The sequence below is a fragment of the Penicillium roqueforti genome, assembly GCF_015533775.1.
Source record: "Penicillium roqueforti strain LCP96 04111 chromosome Unknown scaffold_23, whole genome shotgun sequence".
In the NCBI taxonomy this organism is placed as follows: domain Eukaryota; kingdom Fungi; phylum Ascomycota; class Eurotiomycetes; order Eurotiales; family Aspergillaceae; genus Penicillium; species Penicillium roqueforti.
This window is the reverse complement of record NW_024067587.1, coordinates 303,353-321,963: the sequence shown is the minus strand read 5'-3', so window position 1 is coordinate 321,963 and position 18,611 is coordinate 303,353. Positions and strand designations below refer to the sequence as shown.

General features: G+C 48.7%; 9 protein-coding genes across 9 annotated transcripts; 6 read left to right on the top strand and 3 right to left on the bottom strand.

Annotated features, from left to right (window-relative positions):
• Positions 1 to 301: 301 nt before the first annotated feature.
• LCP9604111_7493 (SAE2 C-terminal domain-containing protein) lies at positions 302 to 2,320 on the top strand (the record flags this gene model as incomplete). Its single annotated transcript, XM_039075531.1, has 1 exon — positions 302 to 2,320. One exon carries the CDS (start codon positions 302 to 304, stop codon positions 2,318 to 2,320), a length of 2,019 nt encoding a protein of 672 aa, XP_038926610.1.
• Positions 2,321 to 2,552: 232 nt separating this feature from the next.
• Positions 2,553 to 3,884, top strand: LCP9604111_7492 (peroxisomal membrane protein PEX16; the record flags this gene model as incomplete). Its single annotated transcript, XM_039075530.1, has 4 exons — positions 2,553 to 2,706; positions 2,769 to 2,804; positions 2,858 to 3,698; positions 3,761 to 3,884. The coding sequence occupies 4 exons, from the start codon at positions 2,553 to 2,555 to the stop codon at positions 3,882 to 3,884; spliced, it is 1,155 nt and encodes a 384-aa protein (XP_038926609.1).
• Positions 3,885 to 4,063: 179 nt separating this feature from the next.
• On the bottom strand, positions 4,064 to 5,095 carry LCP9604111_7491 (ribonuclease H2 catalytic subunit RNH201; the record flags this gene model as incomplete). The annotated part of the gene is made up of 1 exon (XM_039075529.1): positions 4,064 to 5,095. The coding sequence occupies one exon, from the start codon at positions 5,093 to 5,095 to the stop codon at positions 4,064 to 4,066; it is 1,032 nt and encodes a 343-aa protein (XP_038926608.1).
• A 245-nt stretch (positions 5,096 to 5,340) lies between these two features.
• LCP9604111_7490 (Cupin domain protein) lies at positions 5,341 to 7,477 on the top strand (the record flags this gene model as incomplete). Its single annotated transcript, XM_039075528.1, has 5 exons — positions 5,341 to 5,402; positions 5,469 to 5,632; positions 5,695 to 6,876; positions 6,933 to 7,181; positions 7,245 to 7,477. 5 exons carry the CDS (start codon positions 5,341 to 5,343, stop codon positions 7,475 to 7,477), a joined length of 1,890 nt encoding a protein of 629 aa, XP_038926607.1.
• Positions 7,478 to 7,802: 325 nt separating this feature from the next.
• On the bottom strand, positions 7,803 to 8,871 carry LCP9604111_7489 (TBCB family protein; the record flags this gene model as incomplete). The annotated part of the gene is made up of 3 exons (XM_039075526.1): positions 7,803 to 8,143; positions 8,224 to 8,443; positions 8,596 to 8,871. 3 exons carry the CDS (start codon positions 8,869 to 8,871, stop codon positions 7,803 to 7,805), a joined length of 837 nt encoding a protein of 278 aa, XP_038926606.1.
• A 1,147-nt stretch (positions 8,872 to 10,018) lies between these two features.
• Positions 10,019 to 10,878, top strand: LCP9604111_7488 (tRNA (carboxymethyluridine(34)-5-O)-methyltransferase; the record flags this gene model as incomplete). Its single annotated transcript, XM_039075525.1, has 3 exons — positions 10,019 to 10,114; positions 10,175 to 10,299; positions 10,410 to 10,878. The coding sequence occupies 3 exons, from the start codon at positions 10,019 to 10,021 to the stop codon at positions 10,876 to 10,878; spliced, it is 690 nt and encodes a 229-aa protein (XP_038926605.1).
• Positions 10,879 to 11,153: 275 nt separating this feature from the next.
• Positions 11,154 to 12,089, bottom strand: LCP9604111_7487 (MYB DNA-binding domain protein; the record flags this gene model as incomplete). The annotated part of the gene is made up of 2 exons (XM_039075524.1): positions 11,154 to 11,568; positions 11,629 to 12,089. The coding sequence occupies 2 exons, from the start codon at positions 12,087 to 12,089 to the stop codon at positions 11,154 to 11,156; spliced, it is 876 nt and encodes a 291-aa protein (XP_038926604.1).
• Positions 12,090 to 14,608: 2,519 nt separating this feature from the next.
• LCP9604111_7486 (uncharacterized protein) lies at positions 14,609 to 17,758 on the top strand (the record flags this gene model as incomplete). The annotated part of the gene is made up of 5 exons (XM_039075523.1): positions 14,609 to 14,643; positions 14,704 to 14,771; positions 15,731 to 15,813; positions 15,861 to 16,258; positions 16,315 to 17,758. The coding sequence occupies 5 exons, from the start codon at positions 14,609 to 14,611 to the stop codon at positions 17,756 to 17,758; spliced, it is 2,028 nt and encodes a 675-aa protein (XP_038926603.1).
• An 85-nt stretch (positions 17,759 to 17,843) lies between these two features.
• On the top strand, positions 17,844 to 18,416 carry LCP9604111_7485 (uncharacterized protein; the record flags this gene model as incomplete). Its single annotated transcript, XM_039075522.1, has 1 exon — positions 17,844 to 18,416. The coding sequence occupies one exon, from the start codon at positions 17,844 to 17,846 to the stop codon at positions 18,414 to 18,416; it is 573 nt and encodes a 190-aa protein (XP_038926602.1).
• Between the last annotated feature and the right edge of the window lie 195 nt (positions 18,417 to 18,611).

The window sequence follows — 18,611 nt, the reverse complement described above, 5'->3', positions numbered from 1 at the left end:
CCTTTCTCGGGCTAAGGAAAAGAAGAAAAAGCTTTGAGGAGACTAGTAGAACGAATCGGAGAAATCATTCCGCACGTTCAGAGAAACAATAGTGGTTAAAGGTGGAGGGACAATTGTACGTGGAGTTGGCCCCGAGCCACCGAGGATCTTATCAGCAAGTGATAAGCTCACGTGTGCTCATTTAGCCTCGACGCGTCGTCGCGTTTATATCTCTACCTGACATGACGTCTACAGCTTGTTTTCTTTTCCTTTTCATTCCGATCCGTGTGGTTACCCTCGGTGCTATAATATAAACCTCACAATGGAAGTTGTCAAGGAGCTCCACGCTGCTGTGGCAAATGCATGTGAGGAATCCTTCGACAATGCCTATAAGCACATGAAATCCCATATTGATGCATACGTCAAAGAGGCAAAATTAAAAGAATCAATGGCCAGCCAATCACAGCGACGATCAGAGACCAGAATTCGAGAGCTTGAACATGATATTACGGTACTCCGGAGTGAGCTGCAACAATATGAAGTTGATCCACGGGATCTTGAACTTCCCGGGGAATATGCCAATCTAGAGACCGAATTTGACCCGAAAAACCTGTGGGGGGATAACCTGGAGGAGGAGGATCATCGCAGTTTTCGGAAGTCTCGGAACAGAGTTGAGGCCAAATACACCGCGCTTTATACAAATTTACAGACATTCATCCAAACTTGGAGTGGTCTCAAATCTCGAGTTTTGCAGCATAAAAAGAAGCTACGGCGGTGGGATCAGCAATTAGAGCGTGGAGAATTCTCGCTTGTTCTCAATGGTCAACCCGTCAAATTCCGCAGGGTGGAAAGTCCCACCTTCGAGGATGTCGACAAACACTCGGAGACCCAAGGCTCCTCGAAGAAACGCCCAAGAGAAGAGTTTCCAGATCTTCCTGCCAAGGCCATCAAGTTGTCACAAAGAAGGTCCCGCGCAGATGATGAACATGCAGATATAAGAGTTGAAGATGATAACCAAAGAGTAATTCACGGCTTAACATCAGAGTCAGCCTCCACTCAGTCTAGTTCTCCTAGACCCGATATGGAACCCTCAGAATCTTCTGATACAATATGTTTCCTACCTCATGCCTGCGGGGAGCAGACTCGGCAGAGGCTTTCCCCGACACTTCCCGACAGGTGTCTTGTGCACACCCAGCGGACGGTGATGAGCTTGGAGCGCCCTGCAGTTGTCAAAAAAGAGATCTTGTCCTCGAGTCCATCTCGAGGTTCAATACACAACAGTGAACAGCCAGTTGTAAGCACGCAAGATCTGGATGAGATAGGGGACACGATACGGACACCAATCAAACGGAAAGCCTACCGGGATGTCAATGTCGCACATCACTCGAAACGAATTCCGATAGGCCCGCAAGTATCTCAACAGCCATCTATACCCCAACCAGGTGACAGCAACATACGCAAGGCTACATTCTCTGTACAGGGATCCTCCACGAAACGCCTCCAAGATCTAGAGCGACGCGCAATACCAGCTCTGGCAGAAGACGGCGAGGACGCGACCTCCTTACCGACGTCTTCGAAAATTGGCTCCGGTGTCAATATCAGACCTTCGGAAGCCAAGACAAATAGTGGATTTGCACAAAGACGCCTGGAAGACCTTTTGGAACAATCGGTGCCCCCCAGATCACCACTTCATTTGTCGAGCAAAGTCTCCGGCCTTGATTCACCAAAGCCAAACGATGCAACCCGCAGTGATCAACTAACACCCAAGACGTTGAGTCAAACGGCGCCAAATATAAACCCCGATGATGAACCATTTCGGGCAAGACCTCTTCGTTGTCTTGGGTTGGAACATTTCAAAATCAATCCGGCTAGAAATCAAGGGCTTGATTACGCATATGATGCAGTTATCCGAAAGAAGCATGACCGCAAATGCATATCAGGCTGCACTCGCCCAGGATGTTGTGGGGACCGGTTCCGGGCTATGGCCCGCCTTGGGGGTTTCCCCGGTAAATCTGGAGCAGAACAGGAGAAAGAAGATCAGGCAATTCTACAGGAATTCCTGGGAGAAGATACACAATTGCTTCGAAACATGAGCGGTGAAGAGCGTGAAAATCTCCTGGTGGAAGCGAGAGCCAGGGCCCTGGCCAACCAATATGGACGACATCGGCATACCCATCAGCGGGCTCAATCCCCTCCTGGCTTCTGGCGGACTGAGATGCCAGATACACAGGAGGAGGAAGACGACCTTGAAGCTGCCAAGAGGTTGGAGCGTGAGAAAGTGGAAGAGCGATATCGAGAGGCTATGCGCCCTGGGGGGTTATGGACATGGGCGGATGAATGATGAATAAGAAAAACATATTTCTATAGCCTATTCAATATTGATTTATGACTAGAAACACATCATGAAAGGTATCCGAAACCATCTGTTCATAGGTAAATGTAAGTATGAAAGCGTCAACCTCGGCCCAAGGCATCTTGGCAGACGCAAGACGCGGGACCACGTGCCTTGCAACCTCCCGAGGTCACCCTCCCCATCTCCTCCGTCGCTATCTCAACATGCTTGAAGCTTAGAGATGGAAACCGTTCGCAATATCCAGAATCCAATACCGCCGGTGCTCTTGCAACCATCTAAATGGCTTTCTATCTATGAGGACTTCGTGACCAAGAATGCCAGCTCGGTTGGTCAAGTCGAGTCAGCGCTGAGATCTTTGACTTATATCATCCCAGGTGAGTTCTCATTCGGTTTGACCATGCAACTGTTCAATAATCTAACAGTTATCTTCTATCAGGGCGATACCGCGAATCAGATATACCCTCAGAATGTGGTCAGTGTAACATTGTACTTGCCTTTGGGCACGCCTGCTGATTTCCCCTGCAGTACACTCCGGTGTCCAGTTGTTATCGTTATACCATGACTCTCTTGTTTCGCGAGTTGTTGATAGGCTTCCGTCCACTGTCCCCCGACCGCCGCCCACTCCCCACTCCCGGTATACCAAATACTGGACCTCTCGCTCCTCGCTATATCGCCAGGTAGCGCTTGCGCTACAAATGCTTCAGTATACCGAGCTTCTCTGGGAGATGGCAGCGCGGCGGCGTGGCCAGAAAACCCGTTGGCGCGTGGTCATCTTTATTGAATTTGCGAAGGCAGTCTGCCGATTGCTTCTTCTGCGATTGACGAACTCCAGACCTCTCGTCAGTCCTCCACTTCCAGAGCGCGAGATAGATCCAAGAACCACAGAAGAGGAGGAACCACAGAGTGGTTGGAATGGAATGGACACTCCGGTCAGCGAGCGGTCTTCAGACTTGAGTTGGACCATGCCTCGCACGGGACTTTCCCTTCCGTCCCTGCCCGACGTAAACGATGTGTCGAACTATCTCATCTCCAAAGTGCTTACGGCAGATGACATTAAACCCCCGAAGGCACTCCTCCACCGGGCGACAGGACAAGGGCAACTGGCTGAAGTGCTATACATCCTTCGGCCTGTCGTCTATGCATTGGCGATGCAAAAGTGGAGTGGTGATAAGCGAAACTGGCGGCCATGGCTTATTGGATTCGGAATGGAGTATGGCTGCCGCCAACTCGCAAAGCGGGACTTCCGTGAACGGGTCGCTGGCGGTCTTCGGGGGTCTACAGGGCTTGAGCGAGAGGAACTGAAGAAGCGTGGATGGTCAATGGGCTGGTGGATGATGCGAGGCGCATTTTATGAGAACGTCACCAAGTAAGAACCCTGCCTCTGGTCTGTCTCTGGTTTTCTGTTTAAATACTGACATTGTGAAACAGGTCCTGGCTACACAGTTTAACTGGAAAGATGAAAGGCAAGCCATTGTTAGACTTGGTAAGCAGTGTTGTGGAGGACTATGAATACCTTTGGGACAACTTCTACTTCTCGACTGCTACGCTGTGAATTTCCACAGATGAGCTCAGATTTTACTCACCCATGATACCCATTATTTCTATGTACAAGTCACTTTTTATGCTATTCCATTTTTCATTTGTTCTCACTCTTGCTGTGCTTCGCGCAAGGGGTATCATTAGTGTTTTATTAAGTTTCATGTCTAATCACATTTCACGGAGCGTTCACATTCAGAGAACCTCAGTTTGTCTGTGCCCATACCAATCTCGTAATCCAACCTTGCCCATGCTTTTCCCGGGGGCTGATGATAGTAAGAACTCATCTAACCGAGATGCCCCTTCCTCCTCTTCGTCGGGCCAGTCGACTCTTGCTCCTCCTTTCATTTCAAGCATCTCCTTTGCAGTGCCCCAGCTAAATCGACACTCATTGCCCCATCCAAACACAGGGTCCATGTTGCGCCGAAGCCATCCGACACACTTGGAGTCCGAGGGATAACCACTTCCCCAAGTCTCGGAGGTTGGTGTCAGTGGCTGCTCAGCCCGGAGCACGGCCTCGTACATGACTTCCAGTGCAACGTCCCGCGTCACCTTGGCTGCCACACTGGCGGCGCTGACACATGGGTACAAGGAATCGGCTTTCTTTGCCACTGTGATTTTGAGGGATGGGAAGATTCGCTCCAATTTTTGCTGGTATGTAGCGGGGTTCCCAATCGTGTCAATGTATACTTCTCGCACATCCACTCCACGGTCTTCAACCACCCCTCGAATGATCTCCACCGTGGCATCCATGGCCTGGGCATTCAGATTGTACACTGCGGTAGGTGATCTCATCATGCCAGAAGAGATATCGCGCGCCGAAAGTACTTTGACCGCATATCCGCAGGACTCGAACAATGAATCTCCCGGTGTATTCAATAGATGCATCAAGTTCGCTCGCACGGCGGGTGTAAGGACTTTGCTGTCGTCAAAGCTGTGTTTCTCGGTCAAAAGCGAGTGGTGCAGATCAAGAGGGAGATAGAAGGCACCGTAAACCATTGGCCCTAGGACTGGACCACGGCCGGCTTCATCGACACCCAAGACACATGGTGTACTCTCCAGTGTATCACGAATTGTGGATGAGGTCCCTTGAGGCGTGATTGCGTTGGGGCATGGGGTGTAGTACGCGTAGGACTCGCCGGAGAGAAGTGGTTCTGAAATCACACTCGGAGGAATAAAGGTGGACGATTCCTTTAGTAGATTGACGGGGGGAGTATCATTAGGCATAATAGGCATATAGGACATTGAAAGAAAGAACAAAAGAAAGTCTTGAAGGTACAAAGAAATGCAAAAGATCTCCCGAGTGCACAACTGCACAACGCGTCGACTGTTCGGGATTAGCGGGGGCGCGTGTTGCTCTTCCCGCCTAAATTCCGCATTCCTCCCCTCCACCTTGTCTCTCTTTTGACTGATTTTCTTGATTCTCTCTCTATCTTTTGATTTCAATTCCATCCTAGTGCTCAACTTCCAATATGGCACGAGGGCCCGGAAAGGCCCGCGACTTCGACTACTCCAATGTGGGAACTAAGGGAAGGTGAGTCGATATGTTTTAGTCAATTCCACTTGTACTAGGACCGCTAAACTGATCCAATACGTCTAGGCGCACTGGCATATCGCTGAAGGAAGGTCGACGCGATGAACATGGAATGGAAGAAGTTGACGGCCTCTTCTCGTCTCCTGAAAAGTCGCCTGTGCAGCTCAATGGGTTTGAAGAGGAGGAAAATAACTCTTCGGCTGGGTCCGAGGGCATGTCGATGGACGAAGGTGGGCTGATTCAGTGTCGCCTTATATTGCCGACTCATTGCGTGCTGATGCACATTCTATAGGCAATGCGCCAGATCCCATGGACTTTCTCAAGGGCACAAATGGCTCACGTACCTCTTTCCCCCCCCCGCCTGCTGCGCGGTCGCCGATGAAGACTGGCCTCACTGGGTCTCCGCGGAGGACACCAGCGTTGCAATCAACTCCAGACCCGCAGGATATTCTTGAGTCGTCTAGTCCGTCTGACGGCAAAGGTTTCGCGGGCGCACCGGAAGAATTACGCCAAGATCCATCTCCTCTTTCCACTCGCTCGGTGAACGTAGGACGCTCAAACCAGAGGAATGGCACACGGCGAAAACCCACGACAAAAGCACAGCTAGCGTCAGAATCCGAGCCCGCAGTCATACATGACTTTTCAGACTTTTCCGACGCCGACGGCGACGGCGACGAGAACGCGAGTGCATTCGCCACGGTACAACAAGATTTTGGTGGCAGTCTGGATGTAGAATCTGATTCAGTTGCTGCAGAGAAGGTACCCGATTCTCCCGGGCAAGACCAACACGAACATGACGGCAATTCATCCACAACTGACACGACTCCGCCTCGGGAAGAACCCGTTCTGGCCTCCAAGTCAACAAAGAAGGTGGCGCCAAATAGTACCAAGGCAGGCAAGAACCAGGCAAAACCCCCTGCGCCGCGCGGACGTCCAAAGTCTGAACGTCGTAACGTCGAAGAAGATGCCGACCCCAGGCCAACCAAAAAGCGAAATACCACCAAAGCATCTCCACCGGTGCGTGAACCTTTGGAACCGGAATTGGATCGGGTGGTTGAGGATTACGCCAACCGCACAGGACCTTTGAAGGGCCGAAGTTTGTATATCCTCAAACGTGAAATCCCCACCGACAATAGTGCAACTCACACTCGATCTGGGCGGGTTTCGGTCCGACCACTAGCATACTGGCGCAACGAACGGTGCGTCTTCGGTGACGGGGAGGCAGCCGAGGGACATCGATACCCTCTTTCAACCATCAAAGAGGTCATTCGCACCGAGGAGCAAGAGCCCGAAAAGAAGAAGAAGGGGAAACGCTCAACGTCCCACAAGTCTAAGTCTAAGAAACGAAAGGATGACTCTTCGGACGAAGATGAGGATGTTGATCTCTGGGAGAAGGAAGGTGGTGTTCTTCATGGCTACACACTCAAATGGGACGGGAAAACACAGACGAGTTCAAAGGAGGAGGAAGTACTAGGTATGAACCCCAGCCCCTTCATATTTGGTTCCTTTACTAAGTCGATCTTGATACAGACATTGCGTATGCTCCCTCTGGAATCGAAACCAGAGAAGTCAAAGACTCAACCTTCCGATTTGCGAAGCTGCTTAGCTCGTCTTTCATCGGGTCTGGCGTTGTGGAGCTCCCACCTGACGGAGTCAAGAAACCCAAGAACTCCAAGAAAATGCATATGGTCTTTTATGTCTGTCACGGGCGTGTTCAAGTGGATATCTCAGGTGTCCAGTTCAGTGCCGGAAAGGGTTGTGTTTTCCAAGTTCCCCGTGGTGAGTCTCATGTTCATGGCTTCTTGATTCGTATCAATTCTGACGCCATGATCCCATCTCCAGGTAATTATTATAGCTTTGCAAACACCCACCAAAAGGAGGCTCGACTTTTCTTCACGCAAGGCTGTGTCCCCGATGAGAATGAGAACGAGAACGAAGACGAAACACCGCAAATGTCCCAGGATGTCGGCCCTGAGAGCGAATTTGAAGCCGACACTCCCACCGCTCCTGTTCATGTCCCTGCGAAGAAAGCCAAGGGTCGCCCCAAGGGCAAGCAGAAGAAGATTGGCAAATGATCTCTCCATTTACTCTGCCCCCACTTCTGTTTTCATGTTTGTAGGCATCGACAACGCGCCATGATACCTTTCTTCTACGTCAATGCCCCCAAGTCTCATTTTATGGGCATCTAAATGCCTTTTATTGTTATTCGTTCTTCAGCGATTTGTTTTCATACGATTACCAGGGAATTTGGCGTTTTTTTGCCTGTTTCTCCAGTTAATTATGCAATATCTATTGGTGATAATTGGTGATGGAAGAGCAACCGAGGGAAGCTGGGAATCAGAACCTCATGTATTCGAAACTATCGAAATGTATTCGTTCAAAGTACACATACTCAGTGTATTAAATTTCCTCCATTAGGTCATCTAGGTCGTCATCTAGACCCAGCGGGGGGAATTCTCCAACCTCGACCTTCTCGGGCTTCACGAAGACGCCCCTGTTGCCTAAGCACTCGAAGTAGCGCTGTCCGCCCACACTACCGTCATTCTTCCCCATCGGCTCGTCAAGCTCAATCCCGACCCAGATCGGCTGGAGATCTGCCGGAAGCTTTGCATCCTGTTGCAGCTCGCGACCCGGGCCGGTAATAGGAATAGTCGGAACAGGTCCAATGAAGCGGATCGTGCCACGTCGAATATGCGGCGGAGATGAAGGCAGAACGATAGCTCGTCTAGCAACAGTGATTCCTGCCAATATATTATTAGATTAATGAAAGAAAAATAAAAATAAATTGCATTGACACTTGAAATTTTTTGTTTCAACGAACCTCTCGTTTGAATCTCGGTCCGGTCTTTCTCAACTTGATGTCGCAAAGCCTCTTCGGGCGATAGAGCGTTAGGGTCAAACCGACCCAGCTTCTGGTTCTTCTTCCAAGCCAACACAGAGTCCGAACGGGCCTCGTATGTCTCAGTTGGCAGCACATATTTCTCGACTGATGATAAGTCGGTAAAGTTAGCCCGCATGGTTTGCGGGCGGTTGTCATTGACCTAGTGAGGGGATAAATTAGAATATGCCCAGAATTCGTAGCATATCCATTGCCCTGACAACTCGGATCAAACGACATGCCGTTTTGGGCCCGGTAAAGCAGCCAGAACAGGGTCAAATGAACAGCAAGACATAGAAAGAAAAGAGAACCCACCTCGATCTCCGACCCCTTGACCAACCCCCAATCCCCAATCAGGCGGTCGTCCCCATCGGCCCATTGGTCAGGTCGACCGGGAACTTTCACCCGCAGGCGCTGGCATCCTGGTGGGATTCCCGTCATAGTCTCTAACTTTGTCTTAACCTGCATCACCGTCCAAGTTGGGGTGATGCGGCGTTCAGTCAGGAATCGAGGCTCCGAATTTCCAGGTTTGGCTAAAGCCGCGTTGGTGATGATGACGGAGATATCCATCGGGGTAGGCTGGAATGCCATATTTTCTTTGTATGACTTGACTTGTCTGTTCGTGTTTCTAGGAAGAAATGTTAGACTGGGCTGTGGATCAATGCAAATTCTTTGATGGTAGGGTGAGGCATTCAAAGAAAACAATAATCGAAATCAGACAGCTAGATTCAAGATCCTGTAATCCTTAAGGGTAAAAAAACTAAACAAGGAAGACTATGCATACTATTGCATGCTGAATCGCTGATATCAAATTCCCCTGAGGGGCATAAGAAGCTACCGGTACTTGCCAGGGCAACTTTGTGGCCGTTGGAAGGAACACAACATATTCTAGACGAAAAGGACAGTCCTTGAACCGGGTAGGTAGTACTTACAGTTGATCTTGTGCTCCCCTGTGGTTGACAGGAAAAAGAATATCGCCCAATCTCGAAGAAGCGATTATTAGTAAGCGGTCTCCGCCAGGAACAGGCACCGCTTGACGCTACACGCAGTTGAGAATGGAATCGACAAATGATATGTGAGATGTAAAGAGGACAAGATGAAACTAAGAGCCACCTATTTGGTGCAGGTTATGTAGATAAACAATTGCCTAAACGGGATGTCAAAACGATGTCAAAGTAAGTCAACCTTCTGTAAGAAATTGATATAAAAACAAGCCACAGCTTTGTAGCTGATGAAGCTTAACTACTTACGATATATATGAATACTATTTGTGTTTAAGTAGTACTGGCATTAGAACACTGGGGAGCCACAAATTACTACATAGACTACCGCGTGTTAGGAATACATATCTAGTCATTCCCATAGAACAAATCAAGTCTAACCCTATCATGGAAGCCAGGCATATCAAATATAGGCTATAATCTACCATATTGTGCAATATATCCTATACTATGCCATAGTAGCTTGCATTCTCATCAGCGTTCATACTTCACGACTGACCCTTTTTATACAACTCTACAACAATTGGTCATTTTCCAATTAAAAAATAGTCAAGACAGCCAAACTTGACATGATTCAAGCTTGATACTTTATGCTTTTTGGAACCTTATAAAAAATTCAACATCGCGAATATGATGTAGATATTATGCCCGTTACAAATCGCGAGCCACGTGATATCCATTCTCGCTTGACTTTTCAACTCTGCAGCAGCTCCCACCTTATTCACGACGAGAGCAACATGGCGTCCCAACAAACAGGCGAAGCGTATGAGCAGCAAAATGTCCATGAGGTGTACCAAGAGATCGCTCAGCATTTCTCTGCCACCCGCTACAAGGTGTGTTTCAAGCGACTGGCTATCACCACCTTAGAAAGTTCCAACTAATCACAATTCTAGCCATGGCCTATAGTCGAGCGATTTCTCACAAGCCTAGAACCAGGTGCAGTGGGTTTAGATGTAGGGTGTGGTAATGGCAAAAACTTGATGGTCAATCGAGACGTTTTCATCATTGCCTCAGATAGGTATGTTCTGATATGAATTGGATTTTCTATAGGCTACTTCATTTCCCTAGGATATCATCCAACTTGTCCATTGGATCCCTTTAGCTTGATCTGGGCTAACCCGGTGGCAGATCTGAGAACTTGGCTCGGATTGCCCTGCAACATCAGCCGCATTCGACCGTGGTGGCCGATATCCTTGACCTTCCACACCGGGATGCAAGCTTTGACTTTGCGATTTCAATCGCGGTGGTGCACCATCTTTCCACTCCGGCTCGGCGAGTCCAGGCCGTCGCCGAGATCATGCGAACTGTGAAACATGGTTCAGAGATGCAGGAGGGCGGGAAAGTCCTGATCTACGCCTGGGCCCTCGAGCAAAAGAACAGCCGTAGAGGTTGGGACAAGGGCGACGAGCAAGATCGAATGGTTCCCTGGGTTCGTAAAGGTGATCAACCCCAGACTTTCCATCGCTACTACCACCTGTACGCGGAAGGCGAGCTGGAGCGCGACATCGGCAATGCTGGCGGTCGTGTGCTAGAATCTGGGTACGAGAAAGATAACTGGTGGGCGATCGCAACCCCCAAAACGGCTCATGACGTATGAAAATGTGATATGCGTTCCGAGAGCCAGCCTCGGAGTCATGGCACATCAATTCGCACTTGCTGGCCCCGCCAAAATTTCTGCAAACAAAGGAAAAGAACGCAACAAACACCGAGGGGTAGAAATCATCTATACGATTCACTATCCCCACAAATCACGATATACCTCCAACCGGCGCTATGCAATTCGTAACAGAAAAATCACAAAAGAAAAGAAAAAAAAGGCAGGGGAAACTCAAGGAAAGACGTATAGGGCGTCATCGTCGTCGTCATTTCATCCTAAGGCATGGTCCGGGGGGGCATGCCAAGGTGATGGCCCATGAAATTTGGTGGGGGAATCCCCATCTCTGGTGGTCGTCCAATTCCATAGAACTCTCTCGGGGGCGGTGGAGCCGGTGCGTATGCAGGGACGCCTGCAGTGAGCTCTTCCAGGGAGGGAAGTTGAGGTGGAAGTCCTGGCAGATGGCCTGGGATTGCGCGTGAGGAAGATCCCTTTCTCGGCCGGGATAGAGAGGTGCTGGCACGGCGGGTTCTAGTGGTTGGGGGATCGATGGCAGCACTGGAGAGAGAGAATGGCACCACGCCTGCGCGTCGAGCCATCTCCTGCTCTCCCAGCTGCCAGTGCATGGCCTCTGCTGCACGCCATGGGATAGCCATTTCCTCCGCTACCTTGGACCACATTTCGGCTTTGAACCTGCCAGACGAGTGTGAGATTAGTGAATTTGGTTTCTTGTCATCCCTATCCCAAACCTACCTCTCGTATAAACGGGCTAGTTTGTTCTTCTTATCTTCATCCCATTCACTGCGGCGTTCCAAGTAGTTCTGATAATGGAGACGGCAACTGATGGCACTGCGGCCGGGGAGTCGTTTGCTGATATCCTCCCACTTCATGCCACTGCCACGCAGTTCGATGATCAGGGCGTCCTCATCTGGCGACCATTTGGACTGCTTCTTGGCTGGAGATTCGGACGTATGCGAGGGCTGCAGGCGCTTGGCAGCACCCGATGGACCGGACTTGGTCAAGGGTGGCATCACCATGGCAGCCGGGCCTGGCATAGTCATCATGGGACCCAGACCGAGTGGTGGCCCTATCGTTCTGGGCGGGTACCCAGTGTTCAGGCCGGGGGCGGCTTCTTCCTCATCCTGGGGCTTGAGTAGCAGTGAGATATCCACTTTGACAGGAGGCAATATAGGCCGATTTTGTAACGCAATCATATGCGCGGATGAGCACCGGTGAATAGAACAGAGAACAAAGCAGCAGGGGGATCCCCGACTAGAGGGGGGAAGGGGATAAGAAGAGAAAAGAGGGAAGGTGCTCGTGGACCCAAGTCTTTCCCAAAATATGACAGAACGATCCAACGTTCTCCAAAGTGTTCTTTTTTTTTTCTCGAATTGAATTGGATGAAATCTCCAGGATATCAGAGAATAGAAGTGAGGGGAAGGAAGTATGGAAATTGAAGAATTCAAGGATTGTAGAATTGGTACAGAAAAGGGAGAAGAAGGAAAAGGACGATATGAAGCATTCAACTCGAAGGTGAAACGAATGCAGAAGTGACAGCTGATCTAAACCTATCTTGAAGCGAAGGGAGGAGAAGAAGAGTCTTAGACCGTTGGGGGGTGGACTATTAAGGGTAACGGCTGTTACAAAGTAAAAAATACTTCAATATCCACTGGTTTTAATTAAAGATGCGGTCAGTTCCCCTGGTCTACTCTGGGTGATCTTCGTCATGCTGGTCTGGATTTTTAGATCATCCATCCTGGTCCAAGTCCTCAGGCTTGCGATATCACTGGAATGGATATAAATAGGGCGACTCTCGAGAGCTATCGACTGCAAAGTATATAGACGGGCAATGTTTGATATGACCTGCAGAGTTTCATACTAACCCAGAGAAGGAATGAGGGGCAACGTTCTATGGGACCAAACGGTATGTACCAGAGTCCTTACCATAATGTACCAGGTTAAATGATGGCTAAAGCCGACTAATTAATTCAAAGTAATCCCAATGGGGCCACTCCTTTGGGTTTGTGTTTTTATTTCAAACTTAAAAAAGTCAAAATTAATCCAGAAACATTAAAAAAACATTCAATTAGATAATAAATATATAATAAATAATCCCAATTCAATTTAAATCCATAAATCAAGCCCGGGGACCCGCATCACCCTTTGGTTAAATGAGAACGGTCTTCTCCGGTCCAGAGTCCAGCCCGTTGCAACTAAAAGTTCCAGATCTTTAACGGCTTTTTGGGAATATCTTGAATTCCTTGGGGGATTGACCAGGATATGTCACCCTTGGAACCAGTCGGGGAATTTTCTGTGATTATTCACTTCCAAGGTTCTTCCCCCCTTGCTCTTGTTTGTGGGGCGTTCCCGACTCTCGGGTGTCCATGTGTTTATTCCTTCTGGTATAAGTACCTTATTAAAGAGAGAGAGATATAGAGGTGGTGGGCTTCGAAGCCGAATGGAACATTCTATAAGGAAATATCTATATTTTTTTTTTTTTTCTTTAATGAATCCAGGACCTGATGTCTCGAATCTGGTTCTATACATCTCATAGATTTAAGATTGGTAGGGTAATTTGCTTTCCCTCAGGCTAAGGTCTTAGAACTGGCTCTTGAACGACGGGGCACGCGTTCACGCATTTCCAAGATTAAGGGACTGGTGGGTCGAATTCAATTTCCACAATTTCCACAATTTCCACCTTTTTGACAGCCAATTTCCCGTACAATGCAATTCTAGTGCACGTGATGCCTCTGGACCCAGAAACCGGGCATCGGCTTGGGGAAGTCTTATTCCACGGAGTAGACAATATAGTACTCTAACTATATCATACACTCTATCTATGAGTATATCTTTACTTCCATTATTCTATCCATTACCACGGACTTCCCTATATGATACTCCCCTTTCTTCACTCCGACGATCAGTCTTCCTGAAACCTCCGTTCAGTCAATGCACCGAGGATCAGCAAGCTATCCCTCTTCCTGTTCGTACTTTGTACTCCCGGGCCTCGAATCCTGTCTGTCAACTTTCCAACCCATCAGGCAACAAAAAGGCAAAGGCAAAAAAAAAAAAAAAAGGAAAAAAAGAAAAACAGAAAGTCGAACGTGTAAGTGGATCATGTACAACGTTCGCAAGGCGATCGTTGCCTCCCTTGGCTTCGTTCGGAGCCAGCACAGACATGACCCGTTCGGTAGCTACGGCTTCATCGACCTTATGATCCGCTTGGAGCAACGGGGGGGCTATCCGTAGACCAATGTCTGGATTATATCCGAGGGGGAATGACCGGTATAATGGGGAGAGGTATAAAAGTAAAAGGAATAATGGGGAGAGGTATAAAAGTAAAAGGAATTCAGGCCATGCTTCGAGGGCCTGGGGGTGGGAGGGAGAGACAAAAGATATGTTAACAGTCAGACGCGGGAGGGAAGAAGCCACAAGTGTGATGATACAGGATGTCGCCCTACTCTAACGGCGCACACACCGTATGTACAGTTGAGGGGGCAGGTTCAGCCAACCATGAAGAATGAACGGGGTGGAGTTTCAAGGAGGGGCAAATGTCGGATCATCATGACTATGACTTAAGTGGTAGCGAAGAGCTGGTGGCGCTGCGCGGAGTGTTTCTCTTTTCTATTTATTGTCGCGATCACCCTAAATATCCGACACGCACCCGTTGGACCCGGTTTTTTTGGTCGTTTTTGATTCGAAGCTCATTATTTTGCCATTGGTATCATTTCAGATGGATGCGAGTGGGTTTCTCTTATATCTCACTATGTATGTACCTACCACTAGCCACATATGCACTGTGAACGGAGAATTAACTGTTCCACTTAGATCCGTAGGATCATCTGCTTCAGCTCCAGTGGCGCCCAACCGTTTGAATTGGGGCAGTGCGCTCAACGGTGGATCTTCGGTAGATGGGGAGGAACCCTGCTGTCAACACTCCCTACGGAGTACACTATTTTGCTATGGATCATCGGGGGAGGCCATATTTGTTCCGAAAGTGGATGTATCTCAAATATGTACGTATACTAACACAAAGTACAGAGAGGCACAGAGAAGATCCCGACAAGAGAAGGAGCACGGTATAGCTTTCGGCCGGACCTCTTGATATTCCATGGCCAATCATCAGCCTGGAGATTTCTATTTCATTTGGCTCCACATCTGAAACAGCTGCTGTGTGGTCAAGTCCCTTCTAGACACTAGACACTTTAGGTGGAACGCGGTTCATTTGCACGGAGTATTTCTCCTACACTTGCTCCATATGTTGTAGTAGACTTAAGATTATCGGTCTCGAACATTCTTCTGCAAAAACCGGGGGAACACGGCCAGCAAGGAAATTGGCTGATTCCAGCCCGTTTATGGTCCCATTGGGCCCTGGGATCTGACTGGGAAGTTCACCGAGATATCCTGGGAAGCTGATTTCAGAGATGCAGTACATTTTTTTCATCTCTCTTTGAATATGTTCTATGTGTGTGAACAGCCCGCTATTTATAGATGGTTTCTTTGTTGTGGATGTAAGTCGGCTTGGGATCTGGTAAATGGAACAGCTCAAAGTCTGTGAAGGAACAAAATAATCAAGTGTAAGTGGGATGGGGGTTGAATGAAAGTTGAATGAATGTCTCGAGAATTCAGTAGAGTTCTTGCCTTTCTTTGATCACCATATCCCTGATTCATTGGTTCCATCATGCATTCAAAGAATTCCCAATCGATGCCACATTTTCCTTGGAGATGAGAACAATGAAAATCAGTTGCAATGCGAGATAAATTAGACTGCGACCCCCTCAAGTGAGCAACAGCTTCACATATTGATTCATTTCATATTCTATCATGGCCAAAACTAAACAAGTCCCAAAGAAAGTCCTAGAGGAAGAGGAAGAGGAAGAGGAGGAAGTCGAAGCCTCAACAGCGCAAAGGGGAAGATCAGACGAAGAGAAAATGAGAGTGAGTGTAGCCAACCTCTACATCAACAAGTCTAACAAGAGAGATAGACCGTCATCCCCAAACATTGGCATCCAGCCTTGCCCAATAAGACCACCGTGGGCTTGCCCAATGCCCGGGTTGACTGCTATCGAAATGTCGTCTTCCAAATGCTTCTGCATATGCCGATTCTTCACAATTGGCTCATCTGGTATATGAACCACCATGCCCCTAGGGGTTACGTTTGCAAGATGGGTGAAGATTTCCGCAGATGCCAAGTTTGCGAACTTGCCGAGGTCTTCCAAAGTTATTGGGCAAATGAAACTAGAAATTGGATCTATACCTTTAGATATCTAGCAAGGACGATCTTACTTAAGTGGAAACCAAACGGCGAGAATTCGGAACAAGACCCAGCAGAGTACTTTGTGAAAGTTTACAATGCCATCAAAGAGGGCATCAGGCCTATGATGTATGTTATTCTCTCCATATTCCCCCTACACGCAGAAGACTGACTTGAGACTCCAGGAAAGGAGACTTCGAAGATATGTTCGAGGTCGGAATCATCCAGAGGAGAGAATGTGCTGGGGAAAACCCCTGTGCCCCAAGATACACCCCGAGCCAGCAACCGGTCATGCTGCTCCCATTTTCAGAGCACAACACACTCCCCGCCAGGCCTACTTTGGGCGATGTAGTCAAACAATACTTTGAAAATGTAGACGATCTCGGTACATGTCCGGACTGTGGAGGCAAGAAGACATCCAACGACCGAATTGGACGTTTTCCTGAGCTTCTCGTGATCCAGCTCAACCGCGCCAATGATTTTGGCCAAAAGATCCAAACCCACGTATATCTGACCGAGCAGTTAAATATCGAGACACGGTTCATGGATGAACGCTGGGGCAACGAACGAAAAGTCGTCCGGTATAAACTGACCTCGATGGTCTTGCATTTTGGCCAGCATGTACAATCAGGTCATTACATGATCGCTGTCAAAGGTAAAGGAGGTCAATGGTCTATGGCGAATGACACTCAAGTCAATGACTGGGACCCCGAAGGACCCGAGAGCAGCCTGGACTATCCCGCTACCTGTTATCTCTTTACATACCGCCGGTTACCCACGGAAGACGAGGCAGAGAAAATCCCAGATGACGAGGCCATTCAGGCCGACTCCGGTTTATGCTCGGACGATGATGTGTTTGAGAATGTTGATCCTGGCCTAGGATTACCTCCGGTCCCTGAGAATACTGTCGTTAAGATCCCTGAGAACACTGTCTTTGAGAATTCTGTCTTTGAGAAGTCTGTCTTTGGGAATTCTATCTTTGGGAACTCTGTCTTTGGGAGCTCTGTCCCTGAGAACTCTGTCCCTGAGTCAGGCGCCAGTGTCTGGGGAGTTGATCCCAGGACATTGGAGAAGTTACTGGAGGTGATCATTCCCAAGGCCGTCGATACCTATATAGCCCGCTCAGCGGATGCGAGGCACAAGGAGTGGGATCAATGGTCGAAGGAATGGGCGAAGGAATGGGAGAAGAGAAGAACAGCCGAAGGAGCGAACACAACAGCCAAAGGAGCGAACACAACAGCCGAAGGAGCGAACAAATCTGCTATTTGCCCTGGTTGCGACAAGGATATGGTCAATTGGCAGAAGCAACGAGGAAGACTTCAGGTAACTTTGACTGAAAATCAGGGGAATGGGGAAAAGATCCTAGACCTCGAAGTTCAAGGTCTACACTACAATCGACTCAAGAGGAAGGTGGGCAAGGAAGCCGATAAGGCAGAAGAGTCAGCAATTACCAAGGTGATAAAAAAAAAGTTGAAGAGCACAGCGAAGGGAGATGAAGAGACGGAGACGGAGACGGAGAAGGGGAAGGGAAAGGCCAAGCCAAAGGTGAAGGATACAGCAAAGGGAGATGAAGAGAAGGGGAAGGGAAAGGCCAAGGGAAAGGCGAAGACGAAGGGAAAGAAGAAGTAGAAGTTCAATATCTCGGAGTTTAGTTTTTTCTTCAGTTTTCAATTTCAATTTCAAGTCTCAGGTTTCTTCCCTCTTTCTACCACAAATGGATTCCAATTCTCCTCACATCTTCATTGATCGTTTAATCGCTGAATTGTCACAGCCAGCACTGTCAAAGACTATAAAACCACTGATGCTAACATTGCACTGTCTGTTTCCAAATGACTTCCTCCCTGCTCTTGATATCCTCGATCGCAAACTAGTACGTCGGATTGTACGCTCAGATCGATCTTCCACATCCCAGATCCAAGAGGACATTTTCGTCGTATTATCTACATCAATTCCGCCTTCACTTCCCGGCTCCTCAATCCCCTCCCAAGAAAAGGGCTATGAGGTTAGGCTGCGTGCCTGGAATTGCAGCTGTCCTACATTTACCCTGTCTGCATACCGAGACCCTCAACTCCTGCATGATTCGACAAACAAACAGAACCAGTTGGCCTACTCATTTGGCGGAACCTTAGCTCGTGGTACGGCTCGGGTGTCGCCTCCTACCTGCAAACATATTCTCGCCTGTATTCTACATGCACGGTGCCCTGAGCTGTTCGGGGTTGATGGGGATGACAGGCTCGCCGTTTCCAAGGAGGAACTGGCAGGCTGGTGTGCTGGTTGGGGTGGTTGATTTGCTTGGCTCTTGACACGTCAACGCAAATGGATGTACGATGAATTTTACGCACTTGTGTTTGTCCTTGACCCTGCGGCAAGCTGCTAAGCGACCTTATGAAACCCATCCTAGGTATCTGCAGATGACAACAAGTCCTACAGACCCTTGTCCATTCCACATGAGCCATCTGCCCGTGTCCGGACAATCAATCGT